This window comes from Prunus mume, linkage group LG7, assembly GCF_029339155.1.
Source record: "Prunus mume cultivar Tortuosa linkage group LG7, ASM2933915v1, whole genome shotgun sequence".
NCBI lineage: Eukaryota > Viridiplantae > Streptophyta > Magnoliopsida > Rosales > Rosaceae > Prunus > Prunus mume.
Window position 1 is genome coordinate 1161360 of NC_142704.1, and position 18263 is coordinate 1179622.

The 18263-nt window shown below is 38.4% G+C and overlaps 3 protein-coding genes across 8 annotated transcripts; 1 reads left to right on the top strand and 2 right to left on the bottom strand.

The window, feature by feature from the left end:
• Window positions 1-1387: 1387 nt before the first annotated feature.
• On the top strand, window positions 1388-6227 carry LOC103337400 (putative transcriptional regulator SLK2). Of its 6 annotated transcripts, none has more exons than XM_089041497.1 (10): window positions 1388-1407; window positions 2311-2851; window positions 3008-3139; window positions 3347-3395; window positions 3503-3717; window positions 3840-3908; window positions 4057-4157; window positions 4393-4486; window positions 4562-4631; window positions 5145-6227. In XM_089041497.1, exons 2-10 carry the CDS (start codon window positions 2390-2392, stop codon window positions 5924-5926), a joined length of 1974 nt encoding a protein of 657 aa, XP_088897623.1. In that variant the 5' UTR covers window positions 1388-1407; window positions 2311-2389; the 3' UTR covers window positions 5927-6227. The 6 variants fall into 6 exon arrangements, with proteins under 6 accessions (XP_088897623.1, XP_008238777.2, XP_088897622.1 ...); XM_008240555.2 differs by having other exon boundaries at window positions 1393-1530; XM_089041496.1 differs by lacking the exon at window positions 1388-1407 and adding an exon at window positions 1416-1548.
• A 270-nt stretch (window positions 6228-6497) lies between these two features.
• On the bottom strand, window positions 6498-9363 carry LOC103337399 (F-box protein PP2-A12). Its single transcript, XM_008240553.3, has 3 exons — window positions 8718-9363; window positions 8291-8409; window positions 6498-7196 (listed from the first exon to the last, which is right to left on the bottom strand). Exons 1-3 carry the CDS (start codon window positions 9036-9038, stop codon window positions 6773-6775), a joined length of 864 nt encoding a protein of 287 aa, XP_008238775.1. The 5' UTR covers window positions 9039-9363; the 3' UTR covers window positions 6498-6772.
• A 4880-nt stretch (window positions 9364-14243) lies between these two features.
• LOC103337398 (GRAS family transcription factor) lies at window positions 14244-17719 on the bottom strand. Its single transcript, XM_008240552.2, has one exon. It carries the CDS (start codon window positions 16751-16753, stop codon window positions 14660-14662), a length of 2094 nt encoding a protein of 697 aa, XP_008238774.1. The 5' UTR covers window positions 16754-17719; the 3' UTR covers window positions 14244-14659.
• Between the last annotated feature and the right edge of the window lie 544 nt (window positions 17720-18263).

Genomic DNA, 18263 nt, shown 5'->3' on the forward strand with positions numbered 1-18263 from the left:
TAAAGTCTTTAACTTTTTCGAACAACCATTCCACTAAAAGACAAATCTTAACCCAATACACTACACCTTTTAAAACTAGAATCTAACAAAGCAGAAAATCAGAATCTGACAAACCCACGACAACTCTAGCACTAAGAGCATCTCCAACAGACTCCTTATCCTCTCATTCCTAGCTACTTTGGCTAAAACGAAGGAAAATCCTCCTTCCAGCAAACTCCGACTTGGCTTTCTATTTTGGAGAACCAGCTTTTGGCTCTCTGCATCTAGTAAGGAGGAGAGAGAAATGGAGGCCCGCCAAATTAAGAGAAATAGAAAGAGAGAAAAAAGGGGAGAGAGATAGAGACATTTGGGAGGTTGGTGGGGTTGAGTTTCTACTTTTCTTTTTAATATATTTGATTTGCAAGAGAAAAAGAAAATAATAATAAAATATTTCAGATTAGCCAAAATAGAGAACATTGCTAGAGGAAATACATTTTAAGTGGTTTGCTATAATAGCTTTCTAGCTATTTTAGCTAGAATTTAGCTAAAATTTGGAGACTCTCTTGGAGATGCTCTCCAAAACAATTGAATAAAGAATGCATTGAAAGCCCAAACAATTGAATAAAGATCCCAAACCAACTTGAACCTAATTTAAAAATCGAGCTCTCACCTTGTTTATTCCTGCATCCACTTCCTTCACCTCTCTTCGTCATTGTTGATGTTGTGAATGTCTGAATCCAGCATAAGAGATTGTTTCGAAATTGACCAAATTGTATTCAAACCTTAACCGTAGTTTGCCCAAAGTCGGGACTCACATATAATGGAGAAAGGCAAAACTCTTTTTTTTTTTTTTTTTGGGTTTTGAAGAGAGAGGGCAGCTTTTAGGTGGGCACGATTTGACTAAATTGCCCCTCCATGTGAGGGGCACGTGACCAAAACATAACGGGCGTTAAAAAAATTTGACAACAAATCACGATTGTCTTTGGATTGCTCAAAATTGAAAGTACATGGATAAAATTGACCAAATTGAAATGATAGAGACCAAAGTGGTAAAAGTCGCAAATTATCGAGACCAAAAGTGACTTTTTGCCTTTTTTTTGTTTTTTTGTTTTTGTGGGGGTATACTTTGTATTGCTACTTCATTAACAAAAAAATTTTAAAACAAACAAAATGAATTAAAGGATAGGACAGCACACTAATTCGGCAAGGGCAATTTCGGAATAACAAGAAAATCCTAGGACCAAGGGTTGAATGAGGACGAAGGAGACAAGAAGGTTCATATGCCCTAATGCAAAATCTCCTCGAAGCTGTACGTGGCTTGTCCTAGGCTGACGCGTGCCCAAAGTCTTACCGGGACGTCCGGTTAAACCAAGTCCAGTAACCGGCACAGCCGGTCTCCACTCGCAGGCATCCACTCTCTTAACAAAGGTGCCACTTCCCGCTCACCATAGCATACATACCAACCTTTACTGCTACCTCACGGCCATGGCGGTTCTTCCAAACAAGTTCCACGCCACCTCTTCACTTTCTCAAAGCCTCAATCGATTCTGAGTTGAGCCAATATCATGAGCTAAGCTCTTTTAATATTTGGCAACAAAATCTTAGCTTTTTTCAACTTTTGCTTCAAAGTTCATGCTGCTTTGTGGGTGAGAAAATAGACCCAGCATTTTGTTTTATTTACTTTGCATTACTTTGTTTTGGCTTTGATTCTTTTACCAAGAAAGTAGATCCGTTTGGTTTCCGAGAAAATGTTGGAAAAGAACGTAAAAGAGAGCTTTGATTTTTGTGCCTTGTTGGGGCTGAAGATTGGACATTACCTTATCTACAGGCTCCATTTGTGATGAGACTGTTGTTTTCCTGACTATTTACTGGGAAAGGTTAAGGCTTTACTTAGTTTCTCAAAAGAAATGACGGGAAGGAAGAATTTTGGACATGGGTTTTGCTTCTTAAGCAACTTCTGTGCTTGCCCTCTTTATTTCCATGGAGAGTTTTCTTTGGGGATGGGTTTAATTGTTGTTCCTTGCCCCTTTTCCCGGAAACCAACCAGTCTTATTTGTTGGTTTAATGCTAAGTTTGGTTCTTTGCTATTGTTTATGTATGTGTATGAAAGCTTGAAAAGTTCTATGTTTTTGTTTCATAGTAAATGTGTAACTCAGCTCTTGGTTATATTATTGGTAGCTATCCATGTGGAAAAATATGTTATTCGGTACCCGAAAGCCATGTACTTGTCTACTAGATACTATAAAATTTTCAACCACGAGGGGAAAGGGTGTTTAAGATCTTTTTTTCCTTTTGAACCGCCTGTGACTTTCTCTCGTTGCATAAATTCAGGTACCTTCAAACTCTTAAGTTATACTTGGTTCCTCCAAATTGCAGCAGACATCGCATTTAAAAACATAAATGCACCCAGATGCCGCCTAAAAGGAAGCAATATCAATGGCATTTCGGGGCTGCACCTCAGCCAGCATTGAAGAACCACCATCCACTTCTTAATGGTGGAGAACAGGAACCTCTTACCTCAAGTCAGAGGCATAAGAAACCTAGAATAGACGTCAAGAAAGAGGCTAGTCTTAACAAGCATGCTATTCAGCAGCTACTGCAGAGTCAGGACTCTGAGGAATTGCAAAGAAATAAATTGCAAATACAGGAATTGTTTCATTATAATATGTCACAGAATCAAGAACAGCCAAAGATTTTACATCCTTCTCTGCAGTTGAAGGGTGTTGACAAAGAAAAGCAGCAGCAACCGATGAGGCATGTAGTAACACAACAGGAGGTGGTGCATCAAGCATCTGTTATGCAGCACCCTGATGAAGGTGTTTGTTCACGCCGGCTAATGCAGTACATATATCATCTCCGAAACCGGCCAGCTGTTAGTAGTTAGCTTAATTAATAATATACCGTTGATATTTATTCATGAATTATAACCATTTTGCAGTTCCTTTCATGTTTGTCATGACTGCTTCATCTTTGTTTTTCAACTTATATAACTTGAACATAATCTTACTCTCTTTTACCCCTCTTTTAGGACAATAACTTGTCCTATTGGAGGAAATTTGTGGCAGAGTATTATGCCCCAAGTGCTAAGAAAAGGTGGTGTCTGTCCTTGTATGATGAAGTTGGGCGCGATGCCCTTGGTATTTTGCCCCATCTAACGATGGTCGGTTTTCATTCTGTGGCTCCATTTGTTGATTTTGTAACATCTACTAGATGCACAAATGTAGTTCCCCACTTGTAATATCTCTTAGCATGCATGTCTTGATGAATGCGCCTGATTCTTCTTCTTCTTCTTCTTCTTCTTCTTCTTCTTCTTCTTATCTTTTCTACGAACTGAAAATTGGTAGTTTTGCTGCTGTTGTCTTGTCAGGTACCATGGCAGTGTAACATATGTGGTTGTAAATCAAGAAGGGGATTTGGTAAAAAAAAGTTTGCACTTTACTGAATCTATTTTCTCTGAATATCTGGCTTTATTATTATTTTTTTTATATCCCTCAACTTCTGTTGGTCCTTTACCACTTGATAGAGGCATATTTTGAAGTGCTTCCAAGGCTAAATGAAATCACATTTGGGAGTGGTGTGATCGATGAACTCTTGTTCCTCGATTTGCCTCATGAGATTAGATTTCCTTCTGGAGTAATGATGTTGGAATATGGAAGAGCAGTTCAAGAGAGTGTCTACCAGCAACTTCACGTTGTTCATGAAGGTCAACTTCGTATAGTATTCTCTCATGATTTGAAGGTGAGTGCACTTTGTATAAGTTGGTGGGTTAATTGCATACTGTTTCTAACTCTTTATTTGTCTTGTTTACTAACTCCTCTTCATATTACTTTTCCTTATTTTTATCCCCAATGATTTTTCAGATATTGTCCTGGGAATTTTGTGTATGCTCTCATGAAGTTTTCTTCCGTCGAACTGCAGTTGCACCGCAGGTATGAATCTTTCTTGTTTTGTGTATTTTTGTAAGCTTGTAAAAGAGTCCAATTTGGTCATTGCTCAAAGTAGGGTTCAGTCATCTTATGATTCCTTCCAGGATCTACTTTCTTGTAACTTTTGTTCTTCAATTATGTCGTATTCTAGGTTGTTCAGCTGGTTCATGCCGTACAGGATTACAAGTGCTCTATTGATGACAGAGGATCTGATGGGGTTTTGTTCCAAGATGTGCAAGCAAATTGCAATACGTAAGAATGGATGGTTCTCCTTTTCTAGTTATATTGAAGACCAGTTACCTATTATTGTATAAATTGGCGTAGTGATGAAAAGTACTTGAGATAATAATTTTGCTTCTCATGTTATTCTAGAAACCTCATCTTTTAGGGTAGTGTGTAACTATTTTTGGGCCTTTTTTTCTTCCAGCTAGAATGCTGTCATGATAGGTAATGATAATGTAGTTCTTTATCATTTAAATTACTGTAGTATCCTAGCAGCCGGAGGACAACTTGCAAAGACTGTGGATCAACAGCTGGTTGATGATTTGGGATTTTCCAAGAGATACACTCGGTGCTTGCAGGTATTGAACATTCATTTTGCTTTAGTTTGAAACTAATGTCCAATTTTTTAACAGTTTCTTTTGCATTCTTAACAGATAGCTGAGATTGTCTACACTATGAAAGATTTAATGATTTTATGCCAGGATAATGTTACTGGCCCAATTGGTAAGTAGCAAGTCATGTGTTTCTGTTAATGGCTTCCACCGTGTATTTAGTTTTCAGTTTAGCAATTCAATGGTTTTCCACCTCCATGGTGGTTATGCAGCTCTGAGGAACGATGGAACAACTGCTTTTTTTTTTTTTGGGCTTCAATAATTTATATTCTTTTACATATGTTGTTGAGTAGCCCCTAAGATGCCTCTTTGCACCTCCTTATGCATGATCACCGTGCTTGTTTGTCAAGCACACAACTCTCTGAGTAAAGGGTTGATTGTTTTTCAGTTTTTTGGAGATAAATTTTTTCAGATGGTGCTGTGATGCTTGACTTTGTTTTTCATAATGGCAAGGAAGATTTTCTTTTTGTTGGTAGGAAGGAGAGAAACTCATGTTCCTTATTTCCCCTCAGATGGAAGTTAAAATAGTTTTTTTTCTATAAAAAAGTTTAAACTGTTGCTTGAGTTCCTATTATCATCGTATTTCATCCCTAGTTGAGGTAATTGCTTACAAGTTTACTTGTAGAGAGCCTGGAAAGTTATTGCAGAGGAGCTGCCACGACCAAGCTCCAGAAACAGGAAATAAAAGGAAAGGAGCAGCTAGAGAGTGCACGAGATCCTCCAAAAGACAACAATAAGTTGATGGCTGCCTCTTGTGGTTTTAGAAGTAATACAAATGAAAGCTCACCTATGAATCACAAAGGACTTTCAACTAGCGCAGAACGGGCAGCATCATTGCTGCGTGGTTCTCACCACAAATTGATGGGACAAAGCAACTTGACCTCCATTGTGAGCGGAGCTAGCCAGGAGCCGCACATCCAGGACACCTCTTCTGAACCATTTCAGGGTCCTAGAACCTCAAATTCAGGACTGATTAAAAGCTCAGTGGAAAATGGCTTGTCAAGTTTAGATTTGTCTATGAAGCAGTACGCCATTCAAAAACTAGTACAGGAAATGATCAACAACAATAGCCGATCAGCAAATAAGCATGATAGGGAAGAACCCATCTGGGGGAGTGGTAAAGGTTCAGTTATAGAGTTGCCTTCAGGAGTTTGGGGCTGCCCAACAGCCGCAGCTACCCGAGGAAATGTGTTCGATAGCATTGCAGGAAGGACCAGCAGCTCGAAGGCAGCCTTCAATGGGAACTCGTCCGAAGTCCATTCCAATAATTGCTTCATCAATGGAGAACCAAATTTGTCAGGAAAGCTTTATTTACCGGAATCAATACTTAATATTTCTCACGGCTATCATGATCATAATACAATTTATGGCAATGGCAATGACGTGGGTTATGGTTGGAAGGTCTGAATAGTTCTTCTTGGGTTGGTTTTATTGTGAGATTCTGAGGTATGATGGTTAAGTGCCTAATGCAGAGTTTGTACAAGACTACAGGTCTCCAGATGCAGATTTTATCTTTTCGCTAATATTATCAGATATGGATACTGGCACACTTCTAATGTCATTTTGAGTATTAGTTTATGATCAGTTTCAAACATATGTAAGGGCTCTTTCACAACCCAAGCTCTTGTAATATGTATCAAGCTACATGCTGTGATCTTTATAGTATTGGTATTTACAGCCTGAGCTGGTTCAGATGTTGCAATCAAAACCCTTTTTTAGTTCATATTTCGTTTTCGCAAAGCAAGAATGGACTGGAATGGGGAATGAGTTGCAACAACTGTTCTGAGAAAGTAAAATATGATAAAACACTAGTTGATAATTCTGCAGTAGTTTAAGCCAAACAATGGTTTTCCCCTTGACTGTAAATATATGTGGTTGTGATCATTTCTCAAAATCAAATTCTATTCTAGACATAAGACCTTGGCAATGGAAACAGATACAAAATCTCAATACTATCACTAATTAAACGACAGAGCAATAAGAAAGTTCAACTGTAAATATTTCCATCATTAATTTCTCAAAATCCCATACAATGCAGAAGCCCCTTTGACTATGGAGACAGACAGACATACAAAATCTTAATCCACTGTCACTAATTAAACGAATCAAACAAAGAGAGAATGAATTTACACATTTCTTTGCTTACACACATATGACCCCATGGAGACATTCACTATCTCTAAATTGGCTTTCTGCTGAAGATGGCCTAACTCTATAATACAGAACTACCTAACTGAAAAGGTAAAGCGCAAATTAAAAATGCTTTAGCCTTTCTCGAAATTCACTAGGGTATACAAGTACAGAGTCTAAACAGAGACCACCTTTGGTGTGGGTGCAATCAATCTGGGTCATAGAGAGTTTAATCTTTGTTGATGCATTGGGGTTCTCCACAACAAAATCCCCAACATGGTAGTAGTTCCATTTTCCAGGTTCAGTTAAAAAGCATTGGGACGAGGCATAGTGACCTTCTGAAGTCCATAGCTGAAACCTCACTGGTTTTACGTCCCAACCATGGACATGCTCGGTATTGCAAATTCGGCGACCAAACCTCTTCTGCGAAGACCGTCCCAGCTGCAGCCTAAAGAATAGGCTGTATGTCCCTGCTGGAAACGGGAACTCAACCTCCCCATCGACTTCTAACCACCATATTTGCTGAAGATATGCAACGCTGCAAAATCTGTGTTCAAGAAAAGAAAACTCCAACTTAGTTCCCCGAATACTTTTAGTGCAAAGGTAAATGGGTAAAGCATCTTATTCCAGTGAGGCAACCTCAATCAGAAAATCAGAACCAGGAGGGTATGCAATTCCAAAAACCCAAGAACCAGGGGGCTTGGGACATCATAGCCACAACAGAAGTAAGCAATCCACAACCTTTCGGTTTATTTCACATGATCACATTAAGATGCATTGTATTAGTCATGAGGCCCAAATGAGCACCAGAATAAAATTAAAACAAAAATACACATCAATCTTGAATTGTATATCCTTTGGGATTCATTCTGTAAATGCTTTTAGACAAACTATGTAGGATGAAGTCAACTTGAAGAGAAAGCCAACCAGCAATGCCACAGTACAAACAGATTCATAAAAAGGTCTGTTAGCATTCAAAATAAGCTCAAAACAGGTTGAATAAATCTAGATTTTTCCTAATATGAGAAGCTTTTAATTTTGAAAAGTTTACTGGCAATTTAAATTAGCTGAAACTGAACCTTTTCTTAATATCAGATGCATTCTCATGTCCTGTTAATGATAAGAATTAAGAATCATATTATCTATATGTTAGGTTGCTCTAAAGATTTGTTATAACCCATTTTCATTAGTTTCGGTGGACAAAACGAACATATATGTTAATAAACTCCTTCCTCCTCCCTCCTCCCTCCTCCCCTTCCAAGAACAGAAAGCAAGTACCCGAACATGCAGATATTATGTTGATCCAAACCCTTACCACCAATCATTCGATTGATCAAAAAAGGGTGGTTACCCCCAAAATACGAAGTTGCCTAAGGTTATAAAAATTTGGCACGCTTGACCACAAAAATTTAAAAGTCATTAACATACCACAAACGATCACAACCACAAACTTCCATAGCTCAGCATCATGCATTAAAATCGAAATATCATTAAAACTTCACAAAAGGGATAACCTAAATAAATTCCAGCAAGGAAACTCGATGTAATACTTGGACGTTCATCAGCAATCTATAACATACAAAATTTCCCATTTCACTGGAATTTCAATGAGAAAGGAAAAAGAAGATCAGTAATTCTCACCTAGATTCTTGAGTTTGAATATGATTCCAATATCTTCGATCATCAATGCCAGTGATTGCTAATCCCTTTGAAGAAATCGACAAGCAAACAGATCCTGTACTTTTATCCAGCCAAACTGTCTGCACCAACACAAAAAATTTATAACACCGCACACCAAATCCAAAGCAAGGAAATAATACATAGAAACAATAAGATAAAGATAGTAAAGCTTACAAAGTCAAATAATAGTCCCGAAACATGAAAATATCTAAACTTTCATTATAAAGTTTTCTTCTTTCAATAAGATTTCAATACGATTTCCTCGCTGAGACAATTCAAGTTAAAGCCTCCAATTTCTATCATTTTCCCACGCTTTCTCGATACCCAAACAGGAAAAAAAAAAAAAAACAAAACAAAAAGGAAAAAAGAAAATCGAAAGATAACCCACCTTGGTACCATCATCGAAAGAATTAGGCTGACAAAGCCTCGTATAAACATCTCTCTTACCCAAATTTTCCAAACCATCACCGAACACTTTTCTAACGATAGTTTGATAATTGGAAGGCAATTTCGATTCCCAAATGAAGTCAGCCCAAGAAGCTCCACGAAAAGCCCGATTGAGCTTCGCCAATTTGCAAATCTCCGGTGGGTCCAAATAACCCAGAATCAGCGCCGCGCAGCTCTCCGGCAAATCGCCAAGACTGGGTTTCGATTGCAAAGGCAAAGCCCCAACTGGGTCTGACTTGCAAGCAGAGAAGCTAGCACCCATATCCAAACAGAGCAATCAGAGAGGCAGAGACAGAAAGAGACGCTCAGAAGGTTGTGAAGAATTAAGCTTTGTGAAGAAATAGAGAGATGGGTTTGGTAGGAGATGACGTGAAATCTCGAACTCGATGTATGCACTAAAGTATTGAACTTTCGTAGAAGGACGCGTAGAGCCCAACCCGCGAGAGATTGTTTTGGTTGTTTGTTTCCCGAGAAAAGGAGGGGACGACAGCGCTATCTTATGTGGAGGAAATATAGAGCATGAAGAGAGACTATTTTATTGTCGCCATTTTGATTTTTTAATTAGAAACAGCGGATAGCTGTGGACGGCTGGTTCACACAGTAAACCGTTTCTGGTATTAAAACATTTTGGATTGGTTTCTCACTCTTCTTTTTCTTTTTAAAAGGTTTCTGATAGATTGGACGATAAGATTGTTGGTTAAAAAGTAAATCGTATCTGATTATAAGGTAAAACAAGATTAGACGAATTTTTTTCTATTGGTGACATCGGTTAAATAACTATTAGATTATTATCCCGATCAATTCGGTTTATCTGTTTTTATTTTATTTTATGCCAACTGTTTATCTGTTTGATTACTATTAAATTGTTAAATTTTGGTAAGAAAAATTCGAATCATTGATGAGCGGCTCATATCGGTGCGAATGAATGTACTTGATGATTTTAAGTTCACAATGGTTCCATCTTTTTTCTTAAAAGAAATGAATTAATAGTTATCGATGTTAAGAAAATGGAACGAACATAAAAAGTTAAAAAGTAAAATAGATAGTTTGACATCGTCGTTTGGAAAAGATTAACGAGCGCAAAACAAAACTCGAACATTTTATTTTTATAAAATTCTTGTGTAATAAAGAATGGAAATTCTCGACACTCATTCATGTACACGTTATGATTATCAACGGTCAATGACGGGGAGCTCCGGATAGAACTATCCACCTCAACAATCGCATCACAATTTTCCTAGGAAAGACCTATAATATTGTAAATTAGCGAATCAACTCTATCTCCAAACCCTCGTGAGATTGTTTAACTATACATTTTCTAAATGCTTTTCTCCTTCAAACACAAAAGCTCTTGAATATTTTTCGACAAAAACAATAATACAAGGGTAGCCATTAATTTTTATATTGGAAATTCAATAATACCAAATTGGGAGCACTAGAATCCCATTATCCATAATCACAAATATTTAACAAGGGAAAAAAGAAGTCCTCGTCCCTTATATTAATCGCCATTCAAATTAAATGAGTGGTTGAGGTCAAATACGTGGACAATTGATCCAAAACGATAAAGTAAAGAAGGAAATATATGTGGACCAATGGAGATACCTACAATTAGCAACACATTGACCCTCAACGTGGTTCTGAGTCAGCTTTGAGGAGGTGGCATGCTAATATTTACCCGTTTTGCAATGTGTCCCATTGTTTTCATGGTTAGGGTTTCTCTCAAGAATGGATAAGGGATCAGAAGGCCAGCCTCGGCCATGGTGGAGGAGAGTAGGCCAATTCTCTTTACATATTATATGATAAGACTCATATTGTACAATTAGTTTGGTATCTTTGGCACCGTTGTCAGTTGGTATCTTGGCATAGTTGGCATTGCAATAGCAAGCTTTGTTTAATCATAAACGTTGACAAATGTTTGGATCAAAGCACATAAATCCTCTCGATTATCTTTTTATTTGGTTGAAAGAAATCATCTCAGTTATCTTTTGCCAATAATCAAAACATAACATATCGCTTTGGTGTAAATTTAATTTGTAAGATAATCTGGAATAACATGTTGTCGTTAATAATTTTGAATTTTTTAAATAAGCAATATTTGAAAAGAGTAAATCGAACATAGAATCTCCAGTATAAGATTGTCTGTAAAACTAATTATAGATTAGCATATATTTGAGTATCTTGTAGGATTCACAGAGCAGTAAAATAGCATATCAAATATTTGACAACAACATTAAAAAATTGGTAAAGGATCTCTCAATGGCTTGTGAGTTGAAATGAGCATATTCAAGTTTGCAATCATATGCCTGGGAGATAGCTCCCACTTGGGTTTAATATCTAGACTTGGACCCAGTGGTCTCTCCCACTTGGGTAGGAACTAGTCAGCTAAGCATAAGAGAGAGCTATTTAAATTCGAGACCAAAGAAGAATTGTTTGAATGCACAAGGGGAAGACCGCAACAGGCCACCTACCAGAACTTAGCTACTTCTAGTGGTTTTCAATGGGGAAACTGTCTGCCAATACCATGACATATGCAGTACAGAAATATTAGGTTAGCTAGCACGAAACCCTAATTCTTAATTTGTATCAATAACGCGAATTGAATTAATCATGGTTGGTTAGGAAATGCTATTGCAAGAATTGGCATGGAGTATACGAAAAGTATTGTGTGAACCAGAAGAAATTAAATCCTGAAAAGGAAAAGGATTTGGTCAGTCCAAGTAGACGGGGCAAATAAATGGTTTGATGTTAACATGCATATAGTTTTAATAGCTGCAAATGCTAATTAATCACATGGTTAGATTAATTAATTTGTTATCAATGGTAAATATCCAGTCAGTCTTCATCGGTTTGGTTTCATGTGTTTTTAATGAAGGTCGCATCGTCATATTCATCATTTGGTCAATGCATGGCTCACGACCCTATCAAGCACACCGGAAAGACATGATATAAATAAATAGTATGATCTTTCTGGTAGTTTATTAGATTTTTATGTTTGGGCACCAAGTTACAGGGATTTCTTCTCAAATCCATGGTTATGCCGAATACATATTCAAAGGGTTAAAGTGAAAGGATATTGAGTAGAGGTCAAGGCCGCTCAATGATTGTGAGTAGTTCCGCCCCTACATATGCGTGAACAATTGGCTTTGTAACTAATCTTATCTAAGAAGTTGTTTTGAGGCTTTATGTAAGCGTTTCTCCTTGTAAGTGATTTTATACAAGTACTTTTATTAAATCGAAACGTGTTAAGTGCTACATATTCCTAACACGTAAGATTTTTATAACCAAATTTTTCTGCCCAACGTTAGAAGAGCATCTCCAACCGATGTGTCGGATGTGCCACATAGACATTTAACATTAGAAATGACATCTCACATCACTTCAGCCGATATGTCAAAGTGATGTGAAATGAAGGCTGGAGGTTGAGATGTTATTTTTGACATCCCAAATGCAAGATGTCAAATGAATATTTTATTATTATTTTCTTTTATTTTTATTTTTAATTAAAAATAAATCAACACTAAAATGTAATAAAATAATAATTTAATTTGACATATCAGATGGAGTATAAAACTGTGTAAGATGTCAAATTGCTACATCAACCATCAAAATTAAATTTGATATTTGATATTTGACATCTCCCTTGAAGATACTCTGAGAGCCAAACTACACGTTCCTTAAATCTTTTATTGTCGTCTTCGAAAAAATATCACAAAGTTCAGTATTTCCCATCTAAATATGTGGTCGGAGTGTGAAGAAAGAAAGTGCAAAATTAATAAATCATGTCTTTGTCATGTATGGTGATGATGTTAAATATGAAAGTCATCTTGATTTATTTATGGCCCTTGATTTAAAAAAGATTTGCTGTTAAGAATCACATGGAGCAGGTAAAACATATACAGAATCTCTTACTTCCTTCTATCTTCTTGACTTCTTCCAAGTATATATAAAACTTAATGAAAGAACCGTAATGGAGAACAAAGAAACCTGACTGCCAAATTGAGTGGTACAATTGATGTAGATATACTGTGTAAGATCTGTTCTGATGTTAGCAAGCAGGCAACAACTACCATTCCATAGACTGATATACGACTTTGCTGAAGAAGAAGAAGAAGACAAGAACATGAGCAAATGGAAAACAACTCGAACAAATTGACACCCATAAAAAGAGGTCCTGATATCGACATTAGCGGCAAATCTGAGGAGAATGGGGGGCCATTGACAGCTAATTGTTCATTTAACTTCGTACATAATGATATTATAACCCTGGCCAGTGCCATACAACAATGTCATGTAGATCAATTTGAGAACCTTTGTGGCTCAAATTGAAGGTTTTTTTCTACTTTCCGGACATGTCAAATGTCAAAACACATTTTCGTTTTCAACAAACGATAAGATATTTGTGAAGGAATACCATTTACAACTAGATACTCACACGGCCACAATAATGAAGTCAGTCACAAATAGAGAAACTAAACTCAGGCTAATAAGTATTCAACTCACATCCATGCGTGAATGTGAGTTGAACTCAATACCTTCTCCAACCAAGCGGAAATAACTTAACTACACCTAGAACAAACATCAAAATTTTACTTGAGTGAGTTTTTTCCTTACCATCGGAAAATAGGGTGTAAAGAAACAAATTTAAATTGCCCTAGCACACTATTTATGTTTACTTTTAGCTTGTAAATCAACTCTGCCAAGCTGTCGTCTTTGCTCCACCAGAAGCAGGTGTGCTAATGAGACAAATTTTGAGCTCATCCTAGTAGCCTCCAAGTTGGCTTTAGCCTTTTGGTTTATGTCAATTTCGCATGGCCCACCACAAACAATGAAATTAAAGGAACATTAATTATAAGATCAAAATAAAATAACATTAATGATAGATAAACTTTTTAACTCTGCACTGTCGAGAATATACCTATCAGCACGTAGCACCGTCGGATATGCTGACTTTGTGATGAAGACAATATGTTGACCTCAAAGAATAAAGCTTAAGGTGATTAACTATAATAATATGAGATTAGATATAAAATACAATTAGATAAGAGAGTGTGACATCATGATATCGTATAAAGTGATCAACCAAGTTGTGTGTTGATGCCTTTAAATTTGCAAACCCAAACAAAACTCTGCCTTAAAAATAATATAATGAGATGCTGACAGGTAACATTCTGATATGATCAAAGTTTTTTTTTTTTTTTTTTCGTTTTGTTTTGGGTCGGAGATATGATATGATCAAAGTTTAAACCTTAGCATTTCATGGAGCTAATTTGGCAGCCCCATGCCCAAGCAAGAAAAGCCCAATCTAAGGCTAAAATTGGCTCACAAAGCTCATCATGCTTCACGCTTTGAAAAGCCCACATAGATTGGGCCACTACTATTTTATATGTGAGAGAGCCCAGATGGATTGGGCAAGAATCTGTGTGTATGAGAGAGAGAGAGAGAGAGAGAGAGAGAGAGAGAGAGGTGAGAACACAACCATATTATATGACAATGGAATTTTCAGCTACATGGTCCATTATTACCAGTACAACAAAAGATTAAATAGATAACATGACTTGACTGAATTACAAAGAATTTCAACTTACATATAAAAGAATCAAAGTATAAACACAAGTTGACTCAGAATGCCTTAATTCTAAAGAACACTGCCTGCAAAGAATTGAAATCAAAATATCAACCTAGTCACATTTTTTTTTCTTCTTACAAAATAAATGGTTCTGACTCTACCGGACTGACAATCTTATATCTGCAAGGAAAGAATGAAAGAATAATACTAATGACAGATTTCCCCTACCTACAAAGAATTCTGTATCCCTTTTCTTTTCTGTATGCAACAATGGAATGAAATTTTTGTATGAAGAAACTAAAATCCGCGGCTATTTAACTTGGTTGCGAAAATGACGATGAGCTGCCTGCAACATCAACTGGTGTCCATGCTGAAACTGTGTATAGAGGCTGATCCAACCAACCTAGAGTAAGTGCTGCTGCTCCATCTTGTCCTTGCTTCTTCACATTGTAATTCTCATCAGCATACATCTTCAACAGAAACTGGCTCTGAAGCATTTCCCTCTCCGTTATCCCCATGCATCGAAACCCTCCTTGCTCCATCAGCTTCCTCCACTTCTCAAAGCTCTCGTGCCTCTCCAACCTATCGCTTCCTTCGCAAGCAATGACGTTCCTGATTTCGCGTGCAAACATCTCCTCTACTTTGATCCTGGCCTGGCTCTCCAAAGGAAGGCTAGAACTAATCAAGTCAAATATGGCAGAGTAGTGCTTCAATGAGTTGGAGACTCTTGTCTCCAGCCTAGGCTCATTGTGCTCAGCCTCTTGCTCTGCCATGAGGACTATTGTCGGGTTTGTGCTTCGGATGAGTCCCAAAAAATCTCTCAGAGCTCCTCCAGTCCCGTCATAAAGAGTCTTGTGCAGTTGGAAAACACAATTCACTGCCACACTTTCTTGCTCCTTCACATGAAGCATCCAAAGCCTCACATCTTCCAACCTGTCCACAACTGGGTGGAACTCGAAGGGCAGGTTCAATGCCCCAGCAAATCCAGCAAGCCTATCTCCTGTCTCGTTGAGCTCTTGCTTCGACTCCCCTATGCCGGTGATCCTAATGTGGCTTGGTGGATTGGCCCTAGAAGCTAAACTCTGGAACAAACTAGGCCACTGAAGCCCTTGCTTGATGTCGAAATCTATGATGTGAACCCTGTCCTTCCCTTCAAAAGCTCTCAGCAGTATCTCATTTGAGGTAAAATGAAGAAACTTTGGAATTGGGCTAACCTGGTTTAGAAGCCTCAGTGCAATGCCTGAGTCATCATCTCCTCTATCAAACTCTCTAGGAGGAGTGATCTGAAATACATGTGGCCAAAGCCTAGTGACTCTCAGAGCTAAAGCTTCAGTGTAATAGGCCATAAGCCGGCTTATGGTGGTTCCTCTTGGAGAAGCAAGTTCCCCCAACTTAGCTATGAAATGGTTAATTGCTGCAATGTTCTTCAACCCAATTGCCTCCACACAAGCCGTAAGCAAGCTAACAAGCTCAAAACCCTGGTGCTCTCCTTCACTCTCATCATCATCATCATCCTCTGCCTCAACCCCTGCACCTCCATGTGGGATATAAGGATCTCTAGACCCATTACCAGCTTCATGTTCAGAGGCACTCTCATTTAGCCTCAAACCCAAGCTTTGGCTATCTGACGAAGCGCTCGATGCTGCTGCTGATGCTTCCCTTCCCAGTCCACGCCTAGTTTCGGAGTCCTTCTCGCCAAGGTCAGTGATCTCAGTCACAATTGAATCCAACCAAGGATTGTTTGACAATGGCAAAGGCTGTGAAATGGCTTCAGCTGGAACATAACAAACCCTCTCTTCATCTCCTGAGCATGTCAAAGAGAATGGAAGTTCAGGAGGAGGATCAAGGCCTGTGGTGATTGACTGAACTGACCTAGGCACATGGAAATCAGGCTGAAACCAAAAATTCCCAGCACCCAATTGGCCTAAACTCAAACCATCACCACCTTCATCCCCTTTGCCATTATCAAAGCAACCCTTTTTTCTCTTTGCTCTGTTTATGCAAGACTCATCATCATCCACTGAGCCCTGCTCTGCAAACCTCTTCAAGCTCTTACCTCTCTTCTTCTCCCAAAACTGATCATTAACCTCCTTTCTCGCCTCCACAAACGCCGCCGTCTGAGATGCACTTGTCACAGGACCGCTGGTAGCCAGAGGAGGCAGCCTGATGCTCTGCTTCAGAGAACAACTGCTGGTCTTCGAATCGATCGATTTCTCCACCGAAAGCCCCACAGGCCTAATGGGTTGTGACCTGGAGGTGTCTTTCCGAGGAAAGCTGCATGGTAAGTCCAATCTCTGTGTGCTCATTGCTGGTAACTGGAAATGGCAAGCTTGTAACTGTGCTGCTGCTTCACTCCTCAATCTATGCCTTGGTGACAACAATGTGGAACTAGAGCACCCAGCCAACATCCTCTATGATGTTCCAATTTTGGTTTTTATCTTGGTTAATGTTTGTGCAACTAAGATTCACCCACCCAATGTTTTTTCTTTCTTTCTTCTTTAACTCCCTAGCTATCTCTTCTTTTGGGTTTCTACAGCTTAAAAATGTGAAAGAATGGTGTTTTGTGCAGAGAATTTCTATGATCTTTTGAATGAATATGTGATTGAAAGAGAAATCCAGAGAGATAGGCTATGTGAAACTATATGTGAGTGTGTGAAAGAATATTTCTACAGAAAAATCTGAATAAAAACAATAGGAATCCGATGAGTGAATAAATCAATCAAAAGGTGTGTATAAGTTTGAGTGTTCCTATATGTGTGTTTTTATGCAAGAAAGAATCAAAGAAACAATCAGAGTATATGCTAAGAACCCAACCCCAGAAAAGAATGAAAGAATTTGAGACTAATCAAAGAATAAATTCCTACAAGAACAAGATCATCGGATTCCAAAACGTTCAAAGAAAGCTCATTGGGAAAAGCAGTGATTTTGTTTCACCATGGAGCTAAAAACAGAGTGATAGGGAAGAATGCAGATACATACAAGCTCAAACTGGTGGATCAAACTCTGAGAAATTTTCAGGCCCAGATCAGCATTTGGAGCCTCCATGAAGATCACCACCATGGCTGAAGCAGAACCAGAAGCAAAACCCAGAAGCCCTTTAAATGTGCATGCATGAAAAAGCTGATGATCAAACAACAACAAGAAGCAGACAACTCTCTCCTTAGCTAAGCACTCTCACTCTCTCTCTCTCTCTCTCTCTCTCTCTCTCACAACCCAAAGAAACCAAAAACCATAGAACCCTTCTGTTTTTATATACTATAAGCCTTTTAATTCTTGCCCCCCCTCTCTCTCTCTCTCTCTCTCTCTCTAGACCACATGGGTTTTTTTCTTCTTAATTTAATTTAATTTATTTAACTTGAGTGACTGATTTGATTCACCAGCATTGAAAAATTGAGGGGTGAAAAGGGTGTTGGAAAAGACTTCAGGAGGGGAGTTGGGTTTGTGGGCCGTGGGATTTTGATCAGAGGGTGGAGAGTGGTGGGCTATATGACCGTTGGGGGCTTGTCGGTGAAATATGACCGTTGGGAGGGCGTAGGGGGGTCGGTCGTGTACGGAAGGGGGGTTTTTTTCTTTCTTTTTGGGTAGTCTGCTGATATACACGTAGGCCGCACGTGCCTGTCTGCTGCCTTTCCTGCCTTCGGTTCTCTCGACCGTTCGGTTGCTTCATCATTGGGCCTTTTGGCTTTGTTTAATTTTCCCCTTAATTAAGTATGCTTAACTTCCTTAACTTCTTTCATGGGCCCTCTGGCCACACAGATTTATGCCACGTGGTGCCAAAACCACTCATACCTTATTTTCTTCGTTTTTCCTTTTTTCTCTCTAAATAAGCACTATACTAAGCTGTCTGTTTCACGTGCCAACCCTCACACTTACCAACACAATATTGGACTTGTTCAAGGATGAAGAAAACTTTGCGAA